General features: G+C 35.0%; 1 protein-coding gene across 1 annotated transcript; it reads left to right on the top strand.

The window, feature by feature from the left end:
* The first annotated feature begins 7,906 nt into the window (after nt 1-7,906).
* LOC110864483 (metal tolerance protein 1) lies at nt 7,907-9,818 on the top strand. Its single transcript, XM_022113557.2, has 2 exons — nt 7,907-7,980; nt 8,483-9,818. Exon 2 carries the CDS (start codon nt 8,510-8,512, stop codon nt 9,632-9,634), a length of 1,125 nt encoding a protein of 374 aa, XP_021969249.1. The 5' UTR covers nt 7,907-7,980; nt 8,483-8,509; the 3' UTR covers nt 9,635-9,818.
* The last annotated feature ends 16,056 nt before the right edge of the window (nt 9,819-25,874 follow it).

The raw sequence follows: 25,874 nt of genomic DNA on the forward strand, positions 1-25,874 counted from the left end.
GGGGTCGAAAACGTATATACCCAAAAAATTTCTATATGAAACTACATATATAACGCATAATTTGAATTCAGAACCATTTGGTTGAGAAACACACAACTTTACCACTGGATGTCCTAGGAAGTCAGATTTTTTTTTTTTTTTGAACGGCAAATTTGGATCACTGACGGACCACTGGAGTATCATCGTGCCACCAGCAGAACCACCCGATCATATCCATCTCCACTAGACATTAATGCCTATACACAAATTCAGGAGGAAACCCAATAAATCTGGGAAAAACCCCTTTGTGGGAATCGAACCCATGACCTAATGGTCATAAGCCTTATCCCACCACCAAAATACCACTAGGCTATAATGCCATGGGTAGGAAGTCAGAATCTATTGTTTTGAATTGCATCGTTTACATACTTCTATATCACACCAAATAAATCCTAATCTATTCCTTATTTGAAATTGAACCCAAAAGCTTCCACTAAGAGTCGTGAGCCTCTACAACTCAAGTCATAATCTAATCTTTATTATTTATCTAATTAAACAATTAAAATTGATCTGAATTTCATGTAAATAAAGGTTTTTCTTGGATAAACATCCATGGCATTGGGAGGTGATATAGTCAAAGAGAGACAGTTGAATATGCTCTGCTTGCTTATACTGTTTTAACTTTGGAAATGACATTAAACATTTCCCCTGCACCTCCAATAAGAATGATATAAAAATACCTGGATATTAAAAAAAATGTATTTTGCTTGGAAATGACATTAAACAGACTGTCAACTTGGCGGGGGGACCCGGGGCACCTTCGGGGAGTGCCTTCGGGGACCGTTTTTACCGAAATGGGGGGTGCCGCCATTAAGGCGGGGTGAAATCGGGGAAAAATTTCGGGGTGGAGGCACCGAAGAGGGAAGGGGAGAGAAGGTGGGCCAGCCTTTATTTCAACCAATGACATTTTTTCTTTTTTTTTTTTTAATAAAAAAACCAGTCCCCTAAGAGGGGTGTACCCCGTACGTTTTTGGACAAGAGGAAAGTTATAGAGGGGAAATGACATGGCAACGTATGATTGGGTTAAAAAAAAATTTCACTCACCTAATTAGGGGGGTGCCCCCTTCACCCTTGTTGTTTCTCTCAAGCGGTTAGAATGTTATTTTTTTTAATTAAAAAAGGGTCCTAATAAATCCACATGGTATTATCTTATTCTAACATGGCTGATACGGGTCGTATAAGGTTATACGGCCCGTATAGAATAAAGTGAACCGACAAAGGCTGTGCCAGCATAAACATTCTATGCATAAACATTCTATGCTGGCACAGCCTTTGTCGGTTCACTTTATTTTATACGGGTCGTATAACCTTATACGGCCCGTATCAACCATGTTAGAATAAGATGATACCATGTAGATTTATTAGGACCCAAAAAAACGAAAACAAAAACATAATTATTGCTATAAATAAACTACTAAATAAAATATTATGAAACCACCTTAAAAAACAAAAACAAAAACATAATCATTGCTATAAATAAATTACTAAATAAAATATTATGAAACCACCTTTTCAGATGTTTCAATGTGATTTTGTTGTAATTATTAAACCTTTTTATGGGTTAGATCCGGTTTTCAGTGAAGGGCATATATTTTTTCTGTACCAACATATTGGGTCAAAGCTCATAAGTCATAACATGTGTTAAGTATGTGTCAAACGGGGTAGGTAAGCTAGGTTAATTTTACCTTGGCTGGTTAACTCCAAGGTAACAGAACACACAAAGTATTAAGTTAACTCCATGTGACTTAATAAAGTTGGACATTTGGGAATTAACAAACTCAGTTCCATTGTCACTCCTAAAAACCTTAATATTTACTTCAAATTGAGTTTTCACAAGATTATAAAAACTTTGAATATTTTCAAAAACTTCAACCTTAGATTTCATCAAATACACCCAAACCGACCTAGTAAAGTCATCAACAATGGTGAGAAAGTATTTAAATCCTTCTATGCTTGAGACTTTATAGGGACCCCAAACATCCAAATGAATTAAGTCACCTATTCTAGAAGTTCTATGTTCACTTAAAGGAAAGGGGACTCTGTGTTGTTTTGCTTTATGACAAACTTCACAAGGATCTATATTGGTTTTATCAGATTTAAAATTTAAAACATTTAGAACTTGATCAGCAGGATGACCAAGTCTTGAGTGCCAGAGCTTTATAGTTTCAGCTTTATTAAAACAAGCAATCACAGAGTTGAAAGAATTACCACAGAAATAAAGACCATCAGTTTGTCTACCAGTCACCAGGGTTTTCTTTAAGTACAAATCCTGAATATAACAAGTGTCCTCATCAAACACAACCCTAAGTTGATTATCCTTGGCTAATTTATGCACAGAGATCAAATTGACACAGTATTCAGGGACCACAAAGACATCTTTTAAAATAACAGAGTTGGATAATTTATAACACCCTATTGTAGTGACTTTGGCATCAGTACCATTAGGGTGTTTAACAGTTATATTATAATCAGAGACATCAACTTTATTAAACATATTTTCACTTGACATAATCATGTGTTGATTAGCACCAGAATCAATAATCCAACTCATATTATTATGTGACCAAGCTTTACTGTTAAAACAATAAGACCTCTTGTAACAACCTAAAGATGAAATCACATTGTGACTTTTACCTCCAACATTTGTCTTAGACCCATCATCAATCTTTTTCTCACCAAGCAAACCTAAGAGCTTAGAGAACTGTTCTGAAGTAAGAGAATTCAAAGAGTTGCTAACAGATTTGTCACTCACAGAATGATTAGCAGTATTATTGGGCTTAGACCATTGATTATTGTTCTGATTAGGTCGTGGTCTAAAATTAGATGGGTATCCATGAAGCTCAAAACATTTATCCACCACATGCCCTATCTTATTACAGTGAGTGCACTTCAAGTTGGGATTAGGACCTTTGTTAAAACGTTTTTTGTTATCATTGAATTGATTAGTTTTAGCAGCAAAGCCAACATTAGGAACCTTAGAGGAACTATTTGAATCCCTATGTGATTCCTCTCTAGATATTATAGAAAAAGCAGTTTTGACAGTTGGAAGAGGATCTCTTGTTAAAAGATTTGTTCTAACCGGTTGATAAATGTCATCTAATCCCATCAAGAACTGCATGAGTTTGATTAACTGATTAAACTCATTAAACTTAGTAGAAGCTTGACAAGTACAAGAAGGCAGTTGTAGCATAGCATCAAATTGTTTCCACATAGTATTAATTCTGTGATAATATTCAGAGACACTAGTCCCATTTTGGCTAACAGAATTAATTTTTTGAAATAAACCAAATACAACCGAGCCATCTACTTTATCATAAGTTTCCTTAAGATCATCCCACACCTCAGATGCAAGTTTAGAATAGACTTGACCAACATACAGTTCATCAGAAACAGAGTTCAAAATCCAAGTTAAAACAATTGAATTGCATCTATCCCACTGACTAGCTAAGACTTCATCAGTTGTTGACCTCTTACAAGATCCATCAATAAACCCTAATTTATTCTTAGCCATTAAGGCAAGTTTCATAGCATTTGACCACACCACATAATTTTCTGTTCCTTTCAACTTAATATTAACAACAGTAAGACCACTAGAATCACTGGCATGCAAATAAAGTGGATCACTAGCATCAAGTTTACTAACCAAAGTAACAGATGATTCAGTTTTTTCCATATTATCTCACGTAGTAAAAACACAATAACCAAACAAGATAGCAAAGAACACAGAACCAGTAGATATAGAGAACCAAGCAAGTGATCAACTAAGACACCAAACCTTGAGTAACTAAACAAAAAAACCAAATCAATGACCAACACAATAACTACAAAGAAGAAAAAACAGAAAGATCTCACCGAGGGGATTTCCCAAGTTAGGGTTCGCCAAATAAATAACTTACAGTTGTAACCTTCACTTAGGGTTACAAACTGTGAGGCAAAGAAAAAAAAAAGAGCAGTCCGAAGCTTTACGACGAGAATAAAAGCTTTCCTTGAACCAGATCTGGTCTGAACCGAGAACAGCCGACAACCTGGGTCCGAAAAAACAGATCCGAAAAAATGATCTAGAACCCCTACTGCAGAGCGAAAGGTGAAGGATTCACAGGGACTGTTGATTCGACGATAACTGGCAGCGGAACACACCAAGAAATCAAGATTCACCCTTTGAGCTCTGATACCATATCAGAAAACTCAAACAATGCACAAAACCGAGGAACTGGATCTTTTATTATCAAAATTTGTTCAAAGTACAAAGTAATTGGTCATCACAGATTGACTTGATGACATTGAATATTGATAAGCAAATGATTGCAGCAGAACTCTCACGAATAACTTGTGAGAATGAGAAAGTAAATAGGTTTGTAAAAGATGGGCAGATTGTCTTGATATCTCCGACACCTCCCAACAAACAAAATATAAAAACATAAAGAAACCCTAGCAGCCCCTTTGCAGCCTTTAGAGATGGCCCACAGTCCAAATCCTGGTCCAACAAGCAAGCTAAAGACCACAAGCAAAAGACAAGAAGTGTTGGCCCATCCTTGCAACAAAAGAGAGCAGATGAGATAAAAAATAAAAAAGAAAAGGAAAGGACAAAGTATTAAAACTGAGAATGTTAATCTCTTTAACACTCATTATGTGTTCTCTGAACATTTAAATGCATTACATATTGTCAGGAGTTGATGAATCATGGTATGATGTTGTCAAAAATCCATTAAACGAACATTAAACCAAGGAAATTCTAATGTTCATAATTTGTGTTTTGTTTTGGCTATCTTGTTGCCATGTTATTGTTGGTACTGATGAATTGACAACGAAAAACAAACCCTCTAACAACTACAAACCGATCCAGATAGCTAGAAACACCACGTACGCCCAAACAAGAGTGACATATTAGAGTTGAGTTACCTATCTATGTAAGAGCATCAACAATGAAAAGTTTTTGTAGTCATCTACACATGTGGAAAAGAGACACTGGAATGTGCATATATGTAAGGTAAAGAATGAATGTTTGGCCGAAAGACCGCTTTTTAGAGGAGAGAGAAAGATTGAGAGTGATGAAGAAAGTTTTTAAAATGATTCTTAGACTTTTAGAGAGAGAAAATTGATGGTTTTCGAAAGAATGCGTAGTCAGACTATGTGTTATGGGTGTGGCGTTCCCCGCCATCCCTTACCTTCATATAAGATTGTTCCCACCGCAACACTCCAAATCCTTTGAATTGACGCGTGATGAGCAGGATTGGGGTACTGCTAGCCTAAAAAAATTCAAGGGAAGCAGTAAGAGGCGTGGTGTGATCTGCGCCATCCTCATCTTCACATAGGCGTCTTGATTCTTCATATTGCTAATGTAACACCCATCCAATGACCCACTCTATTGTTGATCTTAAGATTTGTTATACCCAATTTCATAAATCAAAATGAAAAACACAAAGTTGAGGACATAAAATAGATTTAGGTGTTTAGATTTTTTTTTCAACAACGAAATTCTATGATTATAGAATGAGGCTAACATATATGTCGTAAAAACTCAAAAACATACAAAAAAAAAAAAAAAAAACAAGCAATACAGTTACATCACAACGTCTCTCACATTGAACTCATGCCATCTCTCCCACACCCTAAGTTTTTGAACTTTGATCTTCCTTTTAATGTCAACATTTATATGATACTTTCACTATGTTTGATATATTTTATTTTTTTGATGATTATTCTAATTTTTGAAAGTAGGCAATGATTTGATGCAACGATACCTTGATTTTTCTTGAAACAAGAAGCTTTTTTTAAGTTCGAACTTTTCTAAAGTAGAATTTTCAATTTATGATGTGACAATAGGGAATCGAAAGATGAATCTAAAAATCATCGTAAACAGTCCTTTTTTTTTTTATTTTTAAATAACAGTATTTATTTTGCTATGTCAAACAAATACAACTCATATCAATGTCGTATACTTTTGAAATTCTTTCATAAAGTATATATGATTATAACTAATGGGTAAGGATAGTATAAAAAGTGCTCAAAGTGTGAGAAGTGTAAGAAGTGTATTATAACACTATATATAATACTATATAACACCATATAAACATCGTATAACAATATGTAACACCATATAATACCATACAACACTATGTAACTCTATATATCATTATATAACAAATATAACACTATACATCTATAATAGACATGCTATCAGACAACCTATAGTGTTATATTTGTTATATAATGATATATAGTTTTACATAGTGTTATATGGTATTATATGGTGTTATATATTGTTATACGGTGTTTATATGGTGTTATATAGTATTATATATAGTATTATAATACACTTCTTACACTTCTCACACTTTGAGCACTTTTTACAGGATCCTCTACCTATAACTAATCACATACAAAATCCTTATACAATTCAGAAAAGTTCTAAAACAAAACAAATTATACCAAATAAACTTTTGCAAAATTAGCTTTTAAAATTCTTCCATAAAGTATTTTGCAAAATTAGCTTTTGAAATTCTTCCATAAAGTATATATGATTATATATGATTTTAAAAAAACATATGTATTAGACGGTTAAATAATAATTTAATAAAATATAATGTAACATATTAATATATACAGTTATCAAGATAGGTATTTAAAAAAATAAACATTGACGTGTAGTTATAATTTTGTTAATTTAATTTTTCAATTAACTTTGATCTATTAATACAAACTATTTTATTTATTACTAAAAGCATTTGAGCATTTTTTATTGTTGGAAATTTTTTAAAATCACTCATAAAAGCATTTGAGAGTTTTTTATATACATATTTGATACATTTTTATAGTAATAATGCTAAATGTAATTAATTAATAGTTACACGATAGATTCATGGGTTTTGGATCAGGCTTACCCAACAGGTAGAGTTTGATATTTTGTTGACGTGCTGTCATTGTCGGAGCTTCGTTAAGGCCGGGGGTCCCCATCCGCTCTGTTTTTTCGCTTCGTAATTATATTTTTACCAAAAATTTATGATTTTTTTAGTGTAAAATATTGGATTTCGAGAGTCTCTTTCTGATTTTTCGTTCAAAATTCGCTTGTAATCATGATTTTCTTTCTTTTTCAGCTTCTCTCTATACTATATATATATATTTATATATAGATGTTACCATTAACTATACAAGTAGATTTCAAGAATATTCTTTTACTTTTTAAATATTAATATTTTGTTGGAATAAAAAAATATTAAAAAACGGACAATTGCATTTTCTTCTTAAAAAGCTGCTTAATTGCGTATTTCCCAACTTAAAATTAAAATTGCATATATCCATTTTCTTAATTATTAAATTGCATATATCCTCTTCCTTAACTAATAAAATTGCAAATTTACCCATTTTGATTTATTTCATTAAAAACAAGTTATATAATGATTTTTTACCCTTATTTTTACTAAAACTTAAAAAATACATATTTATTCATTTTTACAAGTTTTTGTAGATTTTTACTAGTTTACTGGTTTATTTCAGTGTTTAAGTTTTAGTAAAAATAGTGAAAATGAATAAATATGTATTTTTTTTAAAGAATTGTGAAAAATCCACAAAGACTAGTAAAAATTGAATAAATCTGGTTTTTTTCCAAGTTTAGTAAAAATAAGGGTAAAAAAGTCATTATATAACTTGTTTTTAATAAAATAAATTAAAATGTGTAAATTTGCAAATATATTAATTAAGGAAAGGAATATATGCAATTTTAATTTTAAATTAGGTAAAAAAAGGCAATTAACCAGTTTTTTTTAGAAGAAATATGAAATTATCCCTTAAAAAATATACTTGGTGGGTCTATGTATACTACCATGCCCAAGCCCAAAACCCTGCATATGAGGAGTCGCTTTATATATAGCCACCATGTATCTATAACCCCTGCTTCATACACACCATCATTCGTTCATTCATTCATCCATCAAACCCTCTCAGGTAAACCATCCGATTCTGTTGATTTCTTTGCATCCTTGATTCGAATAAAATTATTATTGGGAACCACAAAAAAAAATTTATCAGAATCAGTGTTTTAAAAACCGGTAAATACCGGCCGGTTATTATTACCGTTTCCAGATGTAAATCCGGTACGAAACACCCCGGTAAATAAGTGAAACAGCATAAGGTTTTGGATTATTTTTTAATATGTAATCATGCTTTTTTGGATTAACTTTTGAGTTGACGTTGTAATTTATGAAATTATAGAGTTAACTAGTCAACCTTGTTGAACCGCTCAGTACAACCTGGTTCAACCGGTTGAACCATTTTTTAGCCTAATCCGGTTTAATTTAAAAACCGGTTTTTAAAATTCTGATTCAGAATCTTGCATATCCCTTACTTTCAGCACTATTTTAATCCCCAATCTTAATATAGAATAATAATAATCAGTCCACTGTGCTTGTATATTAATTCTTGATTCATCTTATGATTCATCTTTCAGGTGATATAGTGAAACAAACAAACAGACATGGATGCACACACTGTTGATATATCTTCTGATGTGTCTTCTAAAGAGAACCGAACACATGGTGCATCCAAAGTGTGTGGGGGTGCACCATGTGGGTTCTCGGATGCGCGAACAAGCTCTCGAGAAGCAAGAGAGCGGTCGGATTCAATGTGGAAGCTGTGGGGTGGGGTTGTGTTGTGTTTTGTGTTTATGGGTGTGGAAGTTTTTGGTGGGATCAAAGCCCACAGTCTTGCTATTCTCACTGATGCTGCTCATTTGTTATCTGATATTGCTGCATTTGCGATATCGTTGTTTGCTGTTTGGGCTTCGGGGTGGGAGGCTACGCCTCGCCAGTCGTATGGGTTTTTTAGAATTGAAATACTTGGGACGCTTGTTTCGATTCAGATAATTTGGTTGATTACTGGTATTCTTGTTTACGAGGCGATTGATAGACTTATTTATCGTGCGGTTGAGATTGAAGGTAGTCTTATGTTTGGAATCGCTTCTTTCGGCTTAGTTGTTAATTTACTAATGATGTTCATACTTGGTCATGGTCATGGTCACGGTCATGGTCACGGGCACGGGCACGATCATGGTCATGATCATGGTCAACACGAGCATCACCATGATCATGATCATGATCATGAAGAACATAGCCAGCCGTTATTAAAAACCTACTCAAAAGACGAAACAAAGGAGAAGAAGGGGGGTAATATAAATGTTCAAGGGGCCTATCTACATGTATTAGGTGATTTAATCCAAAGTACCGGTGTAATGCTTGGTGCGGCGGCCATATGGTATAACCCCAACTTGAAAATCATTGATCCGATATGCACACTATTGTTCTCGGTTATAGTTTTGTATACTACCATCAACATGTTGCGCGACATATTGGAGGTTTTGATGGAAAGCACGCCGAGAGAGATAGATGCGACGAGTCTAGAAAGGGGTCTATGTGAGATAGAGGAGGTGGTTGCTATTCATGAATTGCATATATGGGCTATTACTGTAGGGAAGGTGTTGTTAGCTTGTCATGTAAGAATCGGGCCCGAAGCGGATGCTGATATGGTGCTCGATAAGGTGGTTGGGTATATTAACAAGGAGTATAACATTAGTCATGTTACAATTCAGATCGAGCGTGAATAAATCGATCATGTTTTTATTTTCGTTTGAGCGGTTAATTCCTTTTATTTTCATCTGGTTCTGGCTTGAAGAAATTTTGGACACATGGTATTCTTTATAGTGTTTCTAGCTAGTACTTTGTGTAGGAATTGACCAATTGTGGTTTAAAAGTTCTATTATGGGAAAAGTCTTGACTCTTGATAGTTTATATTTCTATTTTTGGTTAATTAGTAATCTTATTTTAGTTAGCCTTTACATAACACAATTAATGATTTTTAGCGTTTTTTAAACCCTTTTTTTTGGTGATTTTCGGGTTCGTTAAGGTGGTTTAGCCTCCATGTTGAAAATTAAGACTTAACTGCAATTCTGGAGTGTGTCACACCAAAAAAACCAAGAGTCACACAACACATAATTCTCATCAATCAATAAGTGAATATATATGTGTGTGTGTATATGTATGTATAATAATTGTATATATTAACTTTTAGAACGATTGATCTTTATATCCTGTCGGTTTTGTAAGCCAAAAGATCCCAACTTTAAGTAAACTGACTTTATTTCTCATTAGCTCTTTTTTCTCTTGGTATATAAAGATCTTATCTTTTGGAGTTTTTATATATTTTCTTATTTCCTTTTTTGTATTAGACGATAAAAGATGCGATCGTTTAAAGATTATATGTTGTTGGTTTTTATTTCTAGCTTGCTGTTGATGTGGATGCATCATGATGGTAAGATTAAGGCCTTGATAAGACTACATAACATAATGTTCACTAAAAGAATGGGTAAAGAGGATGATGATATTGTTAGTCTCTACTTTTTGGTTTTCTTCATAATGATTAGGACCAGTTATTGGGCTTTTTTTCATAGAGTTTGTTATTTGACCGATTAGCTAGAAAATTTAATTAGCTTGTCTATTTATTTACCTTGCTTTGTTTTCATTGATATACAAACAGGGTTTGTTTCTTGCTTGCTGTTGATGTGGATGCATCACAATTTATCATGTTATTCACTTTATTCATCAACATGCAAAATAAATGTGTAGTTATGTGTTATATATGCTTGTACTTGTTTGTTTACTCGCTTTGTGTCTCTTGTTTTACATGTGGACCCACTGACAGATCGGTTCCCTACGACCATGGGTTGAACTAGGTAACACCAACATCATTTAGATTCGCTCTTTGGGGCTTGAATCTTGCGTTATAGTATTATCTCATTTGTTGTGTTGATTATTGTTATTGTTTATTTGTTATGATTATATCACTAACATTTGGTATTGCATGTAACCTTTTAAAATAACAAAATAAATTATTTTATTTAAATATAGATTTACTCACCAACTTTTTAGTTGACCCAAAATTATTTTACACATGATACAGGAAATCAGGTTTGATGAGATGAAGATGAAGACACCTAGGATGTGCCTTAGACAAATAAATGGTAATTTATTTATGTTTATGTTTTGAAATATTGTATGGATTATTTGAAACTTATATGATTATGTGACATTTTTAACTATGACATGATTAAAGATTTAACTTTTAACAGTTGCCATAAGCTTTGGACAATCATCTCGCTCCGACCGATAATCCGTCACGGGTCGGAATGTGACAAATTGGTATCAGAGCCAATGACTATAGAGATTTAGACTTACGTTATTAGACTATAACCCTTAGACTTAGACTATAGCTTGATTAGGTGCCTTAGGCGCTTAATTGTTTATTTTGTCCTAGCTTATAAATTTTTAATTGCACATGTTTTAAATTTCCTAATGTCAGCACCTTTAATTGTTATATGCTAAATGTTATGTGCCTTAGATGTTAAAATGTGATTTGTTACTATTCTATAGTTTATTTTTAAATGTCATGCTTACATACACCATACTTATTCTGTTTTATGAAGTTTTAGATTGTTTAATTACAAAATATAATCATCTATAAATAAGTAAGAGAGAGAAGCGAGAAAACTAAAAAAAAAGATGTCTCCAATATAACACGTGTCACACTCTTTAGTTTTTTTTATTATATAGTGTGAAAAAAGATATACAACGTCGTTACATATGATTATCCAACTTGATAATTATCTCAAACCAACTTGTTTGAGTATGACTTTTAACACTCCACTGACTTGTTGAGTTGTGGATGTTTTTATCGGGCCAACTCTCTAAAGAGACTTTTCTAGCGTCCGGGAACTAACGGCCCAACGATGATTGGACATTATTTTATTGATTGGATATGTAACATGTTTTTGGGCCACATATTATAGTCCAACATGTTAAAAGTTAAAAATTTACCGAATGTCTTGATTAGTGAATATCATACTACTCAAGAGTGGATGGTTCTTAAAGTCATGCAAATAGAGGTGCACAAACCAGGTTTTTTTTTAATACCTGGGTTCGAGCATATACCCAGGTACGGGTATGACCGGGTTTTGACTTTTTGGGTATTCGTCATACCTGGGTCGGGTTCGGGTCTGGGTATTGGCCAGATGATCCATACCCTATGTACTCAGTTCGGGTAGGGTTCGAGTTCAGGTTTTCAATACGCGGGTATTAGAATACCCTATTTTCGGGTCCGGGTTCGGGTATAGATAGGGTTTTTTGATTCAATTTTTGGGCATAAAACATAGAAATATGATGGAAACCTTTATTTATACATTTTGTATGCCTTGAAATCTACCAAAAAAAGTCTCACACAAGCTCTAAACATTCAAAAAAAGTTATTGAACACAACGGGTTCGGGTGTTACGAAAACCCGGGTACAAACTGGGCATGAAAAAACCCGGGTTCAGGTATTGAACAAAATATACATACCCGGTCCCTACCCTACGGGTAGGGTCAGGTTTGAGTTCCCGGGTTCTAGTCCAGGTCCGCGGGTTTTTTGTGCACCTCTTATGCAAAGCAGCATGAAACCAATTCGTTTGTTTGTTGCTTGCATTTTATGAAGAATTGTCTTCACGTCAAGAACATTTTATTAAAAAAACACAGATATACAAGAATTTCATATATCCTAATCTAAATATCCTTGATTTCATCATATTTATCTATTTTTAATTTATTCAATTCAATGAGATGAATTCTTGATTATATAATCATTTACCATGATTTTTCTTCAAACTATCAGAATTTTATATTTACTTAGTGAAATATTAAATTATAGTGTGCAAGCGTCATTTGCCATTTCGAACCATTTAAAATTAATATGCTAAAGAATTTGTCATTTCCAATAGCGATTTATTGCCAACCGCCACATATGTTGTTCCTTTGTGATTATTAAGACTATCCACAAAAATACCGTTTTAACGTCCCTAGTAAACGACCATGTTATCGCTGCCTAGCACACTCTCTTGCCCACACTTGCCCGATTGACACCCTTTCTCTCTCCTCAAAACCATCCCTCTTTCTTCTATTTCCTTCCTTTCTATCACATGATTGTTTTTGAGTGTTCTTGGCCATGAACTTCCTGACGCTCTCTCACCTTCACCTCACCGCCTCTCTCTTCCACCTGACCCTCTCCCTACTCTAAAACACCAAAAGCTAACTATTGGGATGATCTAACAACAACGAATAGCTAGCTTTAGTTTGAGAGGTCGCCAAGAAAGAGGACCTTCTCTCATTGATTTAGTAATTGGCCTTCATCAACTTAAATCGTAAAGCACAGTGGCGTTTCTGAGAATTCATATACCCTGTCCGAGCTCGAAAAAAAATATACCCTTATGCCTTTACAATTATGTTTTATTATTTTTATTTTTTAAAATCAAATTTGTATTAATTGGGCCCAATAAAACCTAATGTCAAGTAAGCTAAATTCAAAACCATAAAAAATGATTTGTAAATGGGTATATATTGGAATTAGTAATATGTATTTACTATTTAAAAGAAATCTATACATATAATAAAAGAAACCTTTTTGGGGACACATGTCAATCAACGAGGCTATCAAAATTTGAGGTTTTTTATAAATATTATTTAAGTGTGATAATATCTTTTGTTCAATATTTGAATAATTCATGGTTGCTTGTTGCCTAATGATTTAAAATAATTTAATCCATGAATAATTCATGGTTGTTTGTTGCCTAATGATTTAAAGATAATTTAATCCATTCAAATTTTATCAAACATTAGTGTTGGGTTTTAAATTATTTATTCAATATTATTGGTTGGATAATTTTAATGTGAGATAAATCATACCGTAGAAGTTATGCTTAATTCTAAACAAGATAGTTCAAGTGAGGGATTCTGAGACTTGACAATATGGTCATAATTTCAAACCATATATTACATATTACACATATGATATAATAAGATATGATGAATCATACCTCATACACTACTATTTGTATGCTTTTTTTTTTTATCCCTGGATGATATAAAAATGACTCGGTTATACAAAATTAATATGTGTAGAGGGCTTTAAGAGAAGTTGACAAATCGGAAATATATAGGATAAATGATTTAACTACAAGCGATTGGATCGACACTTTATTTGAAGAAATCTTCATTGGAAATGAATTGTGTCAATGTGGTCAACAAAATCAATTCTCAATTTTTTTATTTCTAATTCTAATATCTTCCTTTTGTTTAATTTATTCTACCATATATTACGTTGATTTTCTTACTCTTTATTAATTTCTCAATGGCGAATGTTATAATAACTTTACTTCTAAATTACATCAAATAGATCCTAATCTATCCATGCTATTATGTTGATTCACTCTTGTCACACCCCGATTTCCATGTGTTTCACCGGTGGGCCCGGTGGGGGATTACCGTGACGTAGTTGGCAACAGTATAGTCAAACCACAATATTTAAATGCACAGCGGAAGCATAAAGATAGATATATTCCAACCATTAAATGTAATATCCAAGTATCACAAATAGTTGAATATAATCCACAGGGGATCAAAATAAAAATATAAATATTGTTTAACAGATATGGCATCCCAAGCTTGCGAGACTCTAACGATGCTTAATGAGTGGCCAGCCTATTTCGTACAGAACCTGCATTTAATCTTTTGGGGAAAATACGTCAGTTTACATTGGTAAATACATTCAACCGACACTTTTGTAAAAATGTTTAATAAAATTGATTTGAATGCACAAGGCACAAATTCTTTATAACTTGGGATAATTTATCAATCAAATCTTGTAAAAGAATTACATGTTCACTATGCGTTCGGTCGCCCGGGTCGTGCCGGGTTTAAGGTTAATAGACACGCCACAAAGCATAAAGCCGTGGCAGGAAAACCAACGGTTATACCTTTATAATTATAGACACATTGTCGGGTGTACGCCTACACCCGCGTGTCGGGGTCGTGGCCATTTCGTAAAATGATGCCAAGGATATCCGGGACATGGTCATTAAGCTCCCAAAGGCGTAAAGCCAACAAAACCAATTTTTTAAACTGGTCACATTGATAATACCCAACTACTAATGAGTTGGGGTCAATTGCCCGACCAAGCGGTATTTTAAATACCGTAACCAAGCCCGTATAACGGAAAATAAGTTAAAAGTATTTACCTGAGCAAGTAATAACCTCAATCAAATAAATGCAAGTTTCTTTTACTGGTCTCCTACTCTGGAACGAAGGTTTAAACAATCCTATTAGAATCCTAACGAGTCTTTAATTTAGCCTTAGCTTAGACCGGTCAGTTTCAAAGGCTAATTACGGTTTAATCGCGTGAAAGGCGAAAACCGGGAATGGAATGTGGTTTGGACCCAACAAGATTGAAGACTTGTTTTATATGGGTATAATAACCACACTCTGGATTTTGAAGTAAAAATGATAAGGTTTGACCCGTTTCGGCTAGTTTATGTAAACTAGTTACATAAACCGAACCGTGCGCGCAAAAGGCGTAACGGGTAACCGCAAGAGTCCTACACAGGTTTCCTAAGTTAATATGCTCTAAAGAGGTTGTGGTATCAGTAGGATACCTTCCATAATGCCCGTAATGAGTTTAAATCCAATAAATGCCCCGTAGGGGTATTCCGGTCAATTTAAAGATTATAAAAGAGGTTTCTGAGTTCTACAGGAAATCTGAGTTTTCCGAATAGTTTATAAAGTCCAAAATACTCTATTTATTATTTAAAATCAGTAGCAACTGGAATCGGGTCAAAATACCATGTAGAACTCAAGTTATGCCCGAAAAGGATATATTCGGTAATTACCGAACTGATGCCATAACCGCAGGTTATGAGCAGGTTAAAAATAATTAAAATCTTTAAAATCTCAAAATATTATTTTACATCAGTGTGTAAAAGGTTTGGTGTCGAAATTTGGGTTGAGATAGGCTTTATGCTAATTGCGCCGTCTAATTACTAAAGTTTCCGTAATTGCGCTATTTAGCATAACTCCCATTCTAGACCTCGGATTGACGTGAAATTTTAGGGACATGCTTAGAAATCAGTAACTAAGGTTATTGTCCTTTCACATGTCCAAAATTCTTGTTTTAAAGTGAAAAGGGCGTTACGGTCAACTTTTAAGCATTTAACGGAAATGTGCTAAAGACTCGGACAAACAACGAACCGGTCACAGAGAGTAATACCATCATGTAACCTGGTCCTAAGAGAGTCCTAAGGCATATCTAATTCATACCTTAACGGGTCAGAACTGAAGTCAAAGCAAAAGTCAAAGTTTTGCGACTTTCGGTTCCGAACCGGGTCAAAACAGTAAATGGTCGGATCGAACAAGCTTAGACTAGTTAATATACTTATTATCATGTTATATGAGTGTTAAAACAGGTTACACGCCATCTACATTACTGATTATGCATAAAATCGCAAAATCGCATTCTGTTGACTTTTTCTAAGCAAGTTTGACTTGACATTCGGACTAGTTAGAGTGGGAATCAGAGGGTGCCCTTTTAGGGGTTTAATGCCCACATGATTACCAACATATAACTACCTTTGATTCGGCAAATCACTGGACCATTTATGATTTATCGTAAAGTCAATCGTTAATTACGACGGATTGACTTTTGGGCTAAAACTAAGTAAAACTTAACCAAGAAAGGGTGGAGCATACTTACAAGAGTCCTATGCACGACTAGGGATGAGAAATGAAGGCACTTGAGCTCCAGGAATGATCAGAAGAGTTGTTTGAAGGTGTGAAGAACTTGTGGTTACAAGGTGACCTTTTATAGTGTTCATTAGCCTTTAGATCCTTGACAACAAGTACTATAAGTGTTCTTGGATGATCACCAAGTGTCGCTGAGTGCTAGGGGTCGTTCAGAGGGCGCCCATGCTCTCATAATGGCATTCTAAGTCGGTTAAAACAGCAAACAGTGCTCCTGTCCACGTTTTCTGTTACTGGGGGGTTGACGCGGCCCGCGTAAGAGATCACTTAACTCTTACACGGGTTGTCTGAATCTTTCTGACAAACCCATATCTTCCACTGACCATGCGGCCCACGTAAGATTGCTTGGTTCGCTAACGCGGCCCGCCTGAGACCAATATTTCAAGATTTTCAAATCTTTTATAATTATTGCCCTGGCCTTTCGGTTTCGAAGGGGTAACTTTGCGTTTTGGGCCTCGATTATTTACGAATAAGGGCCTCGGAACTTTTACCCAACTTATTAACCCTTGGTTAATTTATTAATAGCCGAAAAGTCATCACTTTCAAAGTTTGACGCTTTTAACCCTTCGCACACGAATTTGATCATAACTTTCTCGTTTTAAAACGGAACTTCGCAAAATTTAAATCATGCATTCTAGTGAGTATAATTTACCATTACAAAGCCTCGGGTATGCCCAAAGGTCACTCAGAGGTATAACTTAAACATGTTGACACATTTGGCCCCTCTAGTTTGTAATTCCTCACTTTCTCCCATAATTCGTTCCGTATGATCCATGATTCATTCGTGTGAAGGTACGAGCATCATTTAGGGTTACTGTACAGTATATTTATCCCTCGTTGACATTCTTAACCCGCGAATTTACATACTTTCAATGTTTGACAACTTTGGTCCTTTATTTAGTATTTAATGCCACGTGTAAACTTATGACACGTGTCAATACATCATTGGACGCAAAATTTCGAGGTGTTACAACTCTCTTTATTAATTTTTTCAATGGCGAATGTTACTTTTTGTGTTTACAGATAGAGATAGGAATAGTGCATTCATAAGTTCCCATAACTTTTAAGAAACTTAAACATATTATTATATTAACTATAGGTACTTGGTGTCTTTATAGATAGATATATTTTTCTTATAACTAAGTTTTTTCATTGGCCATTTTGAAACAGAATGCTTCCCTATAATGAAATCGTTTGTTTTTTATGCTATAACTTTTTCTTATTATCACGAAAACTAAACTTTGTATTAATTGTTATCATTAGTTTTTTATGATACAACTTTTTTTCTTATTTGGTACATAAAATTAGGTTTATTCAACCCGTGTAATACATAGGGTTTTAGAAAAATAACTTTTTATTATTTACTATACAAAATTACATTTATTTAACTCATGTATTACACAAGATTTTTAAAGATATAATTTTTGTTATTATTTAATATATAAATTACATTTGTTAAATCCATACAATACACGACTTTTTTAAGGATATATTATTTTTATTATGTAGTATATAAAATTACATTTAGTAAACCCGTGTAATACACGGGGTTCTAACCTAGTTAGCATATATATATATACACACACACACATCGGATTTTTTTTTAAAAAATCATATGCCCCTCGAATTCAGAGGCTTTGTGTGGAGGTCCTCCTGCACACCATTATAGCCGCCATTGGTAAAGCATAATGGTGACCATATGAATTTCATTTACGATGATGAAGTCCAAGATCTTAGTGTGAGACAAATTTCTCTTCATAAGTATATTTGCGAGAATGTTGATGAGGGTGTCATATTCGATCTATGTTCTATAAGGAGTTTTTAACTCCCAAAGTAAATGAATATCATAAGAAAAATCTTATATATGAGAGTTCTCATTTTTTTTGTTTTTTGAACACAACAAAAAAAAAAAGAAAAGAAAAAAAAAAAAAAGAAAAAGAAGATTAACGAACTTATGTAGGTCAGTAGGTATTCTTATTTTATTGTCCGAGTGTCATTTGATATTCTGCATGGTTACTTTTCGTAGCTTTTTTGAGGCATCCCTTTCAAAAGAACACATTCTAGAGTTATATATGAATACATGAAGAAAAATCCCTATGTACACCACTGATTAGAGGTTATCAAATATCTGATAAAGGGCAAACCAAAATGGACCAGTACTTCAGGACGTAGACTAAGGTGTTTGTTTTTTGAGAGGTAAAATGTCTGCGGTCTGCGAACTACATTTGCAGAAGAAGAAGTGGACCAAACCACTGCAGTCTACATGAAGAAGATTGTGTTTTTAAACGTATGTAGACTTCTAATATAAACTGGTGGCGGTGTACGGGCAGTGATGGTGGGTGGTGGTGGTGGACAGTGGTGGTGATGGACGGTGGTGGGTGGTGGTGGTGATGGACGGTGGTGGGTGGTGGACGGTGGCGGTGGTGATTGACAATGATGGGTGGTGGACGGTGGACGGTGGTGGTGGCTGTGATGGGTGGTGGTGTTTAACACTCTGCAGACCTTAGAAGATCTTAAGAGTGGTTGGGCCAAGTCTGTACCAAGAAGAGCTTGCACAGCCGTTTTTTAATAAAACGTCTTCGGAAAAACAAACAGTCTCCAGATGGCGATGTCTGCGTGGCACAGACATAAGAAGCTGCGCAGATCCTTTTTGGAAAAGCAAACACCACCTAAAAGAAAAAAAAACTTGTACAAGTCCGCATCTACACATGGCTTATTTTCCATATGGAAGCGGTGATTGTAGATTTAACATGATTCCAAAACTCAAAAGACTATCTACACCATTCTTTTATAATATATAACAAGACTTTTTGGAATAAACAAGCAAAGGAAAGGTGTAGCTTTATGCTAAATTAAAATACGATTAGATTAACAACAATTTAATAACATGTGCGCTACGTTCTTTTTACCTACTTTAATTCACTTGTCAATATTTTGTGGATATAGTCTAGAATCATTGGTTCTAGTCTCATGATGTGACCGAGGACACGAGATTAGAATCATATTATATGTGAAAATAAAGATACACTTTTAATTATTATAATTTTTAGCCGTGTCTAGATATTTTGTAACAGGCGCGAATTGTAGTTGATTAAATATCATATATAATGATTAAAGAGAGATTTATGTGCTATTACAATATTGGGAAAATAGTATATAATAGATCTTGCCTACAATGACCTGGTTGTACGTTTTTTGATTTACATACAGAATAATTCATTAGTTAATTCTCGTTTAATTAACCGTATAGGTATATGAAAGTGTAGTGGGATCTGTTGGGTACAATTAGTTAGTTAATCAAAACAAGAACGATAAACGACACACGAGTCTTGTGGAGGGACTTCCTAAGACGTCTTTTTTTGTTTTTATTTAACTCAAAACAAAACTCAAAGTTTACAAGATCCTATCATCTGTTTATAGGTTTACATAACTTGAAAGGAAGCTAACTAATTTGAAATAAAAACAATCCCAGCTCCTATCAATTCAAGATTTAAATAAAAGGGTTGATAAATGTACTTTATGCTATGCTTATTGGTTGTGTATGCTGTTCAATTTAGGAACATAGAAGTTATTTTTCAGTTTACGAGCACAAGTTGTTGGCATTTTTACTAGTTTAAGGTACTATTTCAAGCAGGGGCGAATATAGATGTTAGCAGGGGTAGCACGGGCTATCCCTCAATCCTGTCCCCGTAGTGTATAAATACCTCCTAACTCCGTTTCCATAGTGTAAAAATACCCCTCAACTCCGTCCCCGTTATACAAACTCCTAATTGCCATCATTCAAATTTCCACTGTAAGACCACCCGCACTTAGGGCTGCAAACGAACCAAACGTTCGGCGAACAGTTCGTGAACCGTTCGGTGGGAAGTTCATTTGTGTTCGTTCGTCTATTAAACAAACGAACACGAACAAGAAATTTTGTTCGTTTAGTTAAATGAACAAACATGAACAAAGGTCGTGTTCGTTCGTTTATGCTCGTGAACGTTCGTTAACGTGTTCGTTTGTGTTCGACAGTTCATTAGTGTTTTTAGTTTTTATATTTATTTAAATAATTCAAAATTCCGACAATTAAATATCTAATAAGTGTCAGTGTGTTATATATTCTGTTCATGAACGATTGTTTGTGTTCGTTTGTTTCCATTTGTGTTCATGAACATTAGTTTGTGCTCATTTGTGTTCGTTTTTGTTCGTTGGCTAAAATCAACAAACAAACACAAACGAACACGAACAAGTTCATTTCTTTAACAAACGAACACGAATATAAAATCTCGTTCGATAAGTGTTCGTGAACGGTTCGCAAACACATATATTTCTTAACAAACAAACACGAACAAGGTCTTGTTCGTGTTCGTGTGGTTCGTTTGCAGCCCTACCCACAGTGGGGTTTTGAAATGAAGTGAAGGGCAAAAAAACGCTCAATAATGTCGCTACCACTGCCCCCTCGGTGTGTTTTACAAAAAAAAAAAAAAAAAAAAAATTAAAGGCGTGTTATTTAAAACGCCGGATTAAAAGTGGATGACCAATAGAAATTTTGTGATTTTTTTTGTTTTTTATTTAATTTAATTATAATATCTGATCTTCAAGTCCAACTACACCCTTTTTTAACTTCAAGCACCTTTCATGCCCAAGGGTGAGACTTTTGTTTCACTCACACTACACATGTTATAAGAAGAAATGCATTATTAAGGTTCCATAACATGAAAGCAAAGAATATGTATCATGCAACATGTAGTCAACAAAAAATACCAATTTAATAAATCATTGAGATGTTCGAAGAAGGAAAAAGTTGAGCCAAGAGGAAGGTAAACAAGAGAGGAAGTTGGGTGAAAATGGAAAACTGCATATGCAGACCTGAAGAAGGAAATTTTGAAGAAACACAAAAGAACCATGAACGTAGCATGTGCGATGAAGTGGCCATATTTTAATAGGCTAGTATAAAGTAAATATCCACCAACAATTTCAAAGTATATAGTGACATAAGACTAGAAGGTATGGTTTGGATGGGCTTGGAGGGGATGAGCCGCCACATAGGCGCCACGTAGGAGTGGCTTGGAGGGGATGGACCTAGGGGGGTGGGGGATGAACCCCTTTATGTATATATATGTATATATGTATAGGTATATGTGAGAGGAAAAGGAAGAAGGAGGCAGGCCGGACCCGGCTGTGGGTCGCCGTTTGTGACGGAAGCCGGAAGAGGGGGGCGGTGTGGGGGTCCGGCGCCGGGCCAAGCCGGGCCAAGCCGGCCCCCATACCTTCTATACGCGATATCATATCTATAAAATTTTCTAACACTATCCATATCTTTATTAATCCCTTGTTTCGAGTTGCATCTAATGGTTAGTTCTGTAATTAGTGTCATTTATACGCTATATTCATATCTATAAATTTTCTTACACTATCTTTGTTAATCCTTTTTTTCCGAGGTGCATTGACTAACGGTTAGTTCTGTAATTAGTGACATATATACGCAATATCCATATCCATAAATTTATAACGCTAAATATATCTTTGGTACTCCGTTTTTTTGAGGTGCATCGACTAATGGTTAGTTATGTAGCCAGTGACATATATACACGATATACATACCTATAAACTAAATACTCTTAACACTATCGATATCTTTATTAATCTGTTTTTTTATCATCTACAAGATTAAATCGGGGATTGAAGTAGGAAGGGTAATTAATGACTGAAAGCTAAATTCAAAATGTGAACTTGATGCAAATGTGATGTGTTTGCTCATTCATTCTAGGGAAGATCATGCCAAATAAAATATATATTTTGTTTCCTCAATATTATGGGTTATTCCAAAAATAATAATTAGTTTACTATTAATACAGTGGTTTAATATATTAAATAAATGTACCTTTGCACAGCGTAATGTGAGAAGTTGTTGGGTAAAAATGAGACACTTGACAAAAGAACTATTCAATTTAGATAAACAATGGAATATAGTCTTGCAACCATATCTGCTTCTATCCTTCAAGCTGACTTGGTTAATAAACATTCAACATAACATGATATGCTTTTTTATGTATGTTCAGGAAAAGTTATTTAATAAAGTGGTCTCTTTGGTGCCGATTGTTGGTTCAGTTCTGTTTATATATGAGGGAAAACATTAAAACATACCTGTCACAACAGACAGTGCAGTGGAGAATCCAGTCAGAGATGATCCCATCGTGTTCGACATATGTGTCAGTGTGATCTGGTTCCTCCTTAGGGTGCTAACTGATGATGGTGACTAAGAAAACCGACAAGGGAAGCGGTTATGGGAGAGGGAGGTCGATGATGATGATGATCATGTTATGATTAGGTTGTCTGATTAAGTGTGTAACCTTATGACCTCTACATAATTCTCCTTATATAAGCACCCAGGAGGAAACCTAATTAGTTAATAAGGGTAATATGGTCCATCAACAATTACCAACTAATTATTTAATAGGTTATTATATATTTTGATCCATATTATGTAAATGATTATAATGGCTACATGATTAAATATTAAACATAATATATTTAGTCTTACATTCTCCCACTTAGCCGAGTAATCATTTACTATAAGTATTAGATAAGCCTGATCAGGAGTTAACACTCATTTTAGCCTTAAACAAGTACTATAGCAGAGAAATACAGCCGTTGAATCATTATGCGATTCAGGACCCCCATTAATCATACTATAGCCTTAATTTAAAACCTAATCGTCATGATCAAAATACGCATAAGCCCTTTGTTTGATTTGTAACTTTATTTGTCTATATGCCATTATACCGGTTGAACATATTCTAAGAGACATACAAAATTAAACTGGGGAAATTTCATTAACATAAAACATAAGCTAGTACAATATGCTCAAATAAGGTCTTTACTAAATCCCATATTCCGAACATGTTCTTCGTAAACCTTAGGAGGGAGACCTTTAGTCATCGGATCCACAAGCATATCTTTAGTACTAATATACTCGATACAAAGATTATTTTCCTCAACTCGTTCTCGTACGAACAGATATTTTGTATCGAGATATAAACCAGCTCCAGTCGAACTGTTACTGTTCGAGAAACTAACGGCAGCTGAATTATCACAGTAAAGCTTCAATGGTCTAGAAATGGAATTAATGATTTTGAGTCCAGTGATCAGATTCACAGGTTGCGCTATAAACAGCAATGTATTCTGCCATCATTGTGGAAGTTGTGGTCAACTGTTGTTTATGACTCTTCCAAGAGATTGGGCCGCCTGCTAACATAAAGATATAGCCCGAAGTGGATATCTTGTCATCTTTGCACTTGGCAAAGTCAGAATCAGAATAGCCCACCACTTCTAAATGATCACTTCTTCTATAAGTCGGTTTATAGTCTTTCGTCCCTTGCAGATATCGAAGTACCTTCTTAGCTGCTTTCCAGTGATCTAGCCCAGGATTAGTCTGATAACGGCCTAGCATTCCAGCAATATAAGCGATATCTGGGCGAGTACAGACTTGAGCATACATCAGGCTCCCGACTACTGACGCATAAGGCATCTGGCTCATTTGCTCCTTCTCAACCTCTGTTGTCGGACACTGGAATGAACCGAAAACATCTCCCTTAACTACTGGAGCGACGGAGGGTTTGCACGTTGCATGTTGTAACATGTAAGGACACGGTCTATGTAAGCCCTTTGGGACAATCCTAAGATCCCTTTGTGTCTATCTCGGTGAATTTTGATGCCAATGACGTAAGAAGCATCTTCGAGATCCTTCATGTCGAAGTTATGCGAGAGTAACCGCTTCGACTCATGCAACATGTCTAAACTATTACTTGCCAATAGAATATCATCTACGTAAAGGACAAGTATAGTAAAGTTGCTCCCACTCATCTTGAGGTAGGTGCACTGATCCACTTGATTCTTCATAAAACCTTGTTTCTTCATGACTTCATCAAACTTGAGGTACCACTGACGTGATGCTTGTTTTAACCCATAAATGGATTTCTTCAACTTACAGACTAGATGCTGTTGACCTTCAGGTTTAAAGCCTTCAGGTTGTTTCATGTAAACATCTTCGTCTAAGTCTCCGTTAAGGAAAGCGGTTTTAACGTCCATCTGATGCAACTCTAAATCAAAATGAGCTACCAGGGCCATAACGATCCTTAATGAATCTTTACGAGAGACAGGTGAAAACGTCTCTTGATAATCAATTCCCTCTTTCTGAGTGTAGCCCTTTGCAACCAATCTCGCTTTGTAGTGTTCAACGTTCCCATTCGGATCCAGTTTTGTTTTGAACACCCATTTACATCCTACTGGTTTGACACCGTTGGGTAATTCTACCAAATCCCAAACGTCATTTTTCTTCATGGATTCAAGCTCTTCAATCATTGCTTTATTCCATTCAGAAGACTGATCACTGCTAATGGCTTCATTGTAAGAGATATGATCATTGAGCTTTCCGGGATCCATTTCAGTCAGGTAGGTAACATAATCATCCCAATTAGTAGGCCTTCTTTGCCTAGATGACCTCCTGAGTGGATTATCGGGTTCAGCGTTGTCTTGGTTTGAGCGTTTGATGTGCCTTCGTCATGAGGTATAATGGATTCTGATTGTAGAGGTGAATTTGCAGTTGGTGCAGTAGCTTCAGGTGCAGTAGTTGCATTGGGTACAAGAGGAGTAAACGGAGTAATGGTAAGCGACGAGTCTCTCCCCCCCGTGTCTTGTACTTCTTGCAATTCTTCGTAAGGGTTGGTACTGCTCCCACTGACCTTGAAATCCTCCAGGAACGCAGCACGCTTGGTTTCAACAATACGGGTGACATGGGAAGGATAATAGAAACGATAACCCTTTGAATTACCAGGATACCCAATAAAGAAACAGGTAACTATTTTAGGGTCAAGTTTCCTTAGGAAAGGATTGTAAAGTTTTGCTTCAGCAATGCAGCCCCATACTTTCATATAGTTAAGACTCGGTTTCCTTCCTGTCCAAAGTTCATAAGGAGTTTTAGGGACAGACTTAGAAGGAACTCTATTGAGTATATGAACAACTGCTTTTAACACTTCAGTCCAGAGGAATAATGGTAAATTAGTGTTGGCTAACATACTGCACACCATGTTCATAAGGGTACGATTTCTTCTTTCAGCGACACCGCTCTGCTGAGGTGTACCGGGCATGGTGTATTGGTTCACAATCCCTAGCCCTTACAAAACTCATAAAATGGACCAGGAGCTTGAC

This window comes from Helianthus annuus, chromosome 6 (assembly GCF_002127325.2).
Source record: "Helianthus annuus cultivar XRQ/B chromosome 6, HanXRQr2.0-SUNRISE, whole genome shotgun sequence".
NCBI classification, from domain to species: domain Eukaryota; kingdom Viridiplantae; phylum Streptophyta; class Magnoliopsida; order Asterales; family Asteraceae; genus Helianthus; species Helianthus annuus.

Excerpts from the sequence above, each read along its gene's own strand:
- LOC110864483 (XM_022113557.2), top strand. The coding sequence starts at position 8,510 with ATGGATGCACACACTGTTGATATATCTTCTGATGTGTCTTCTAAAGAG.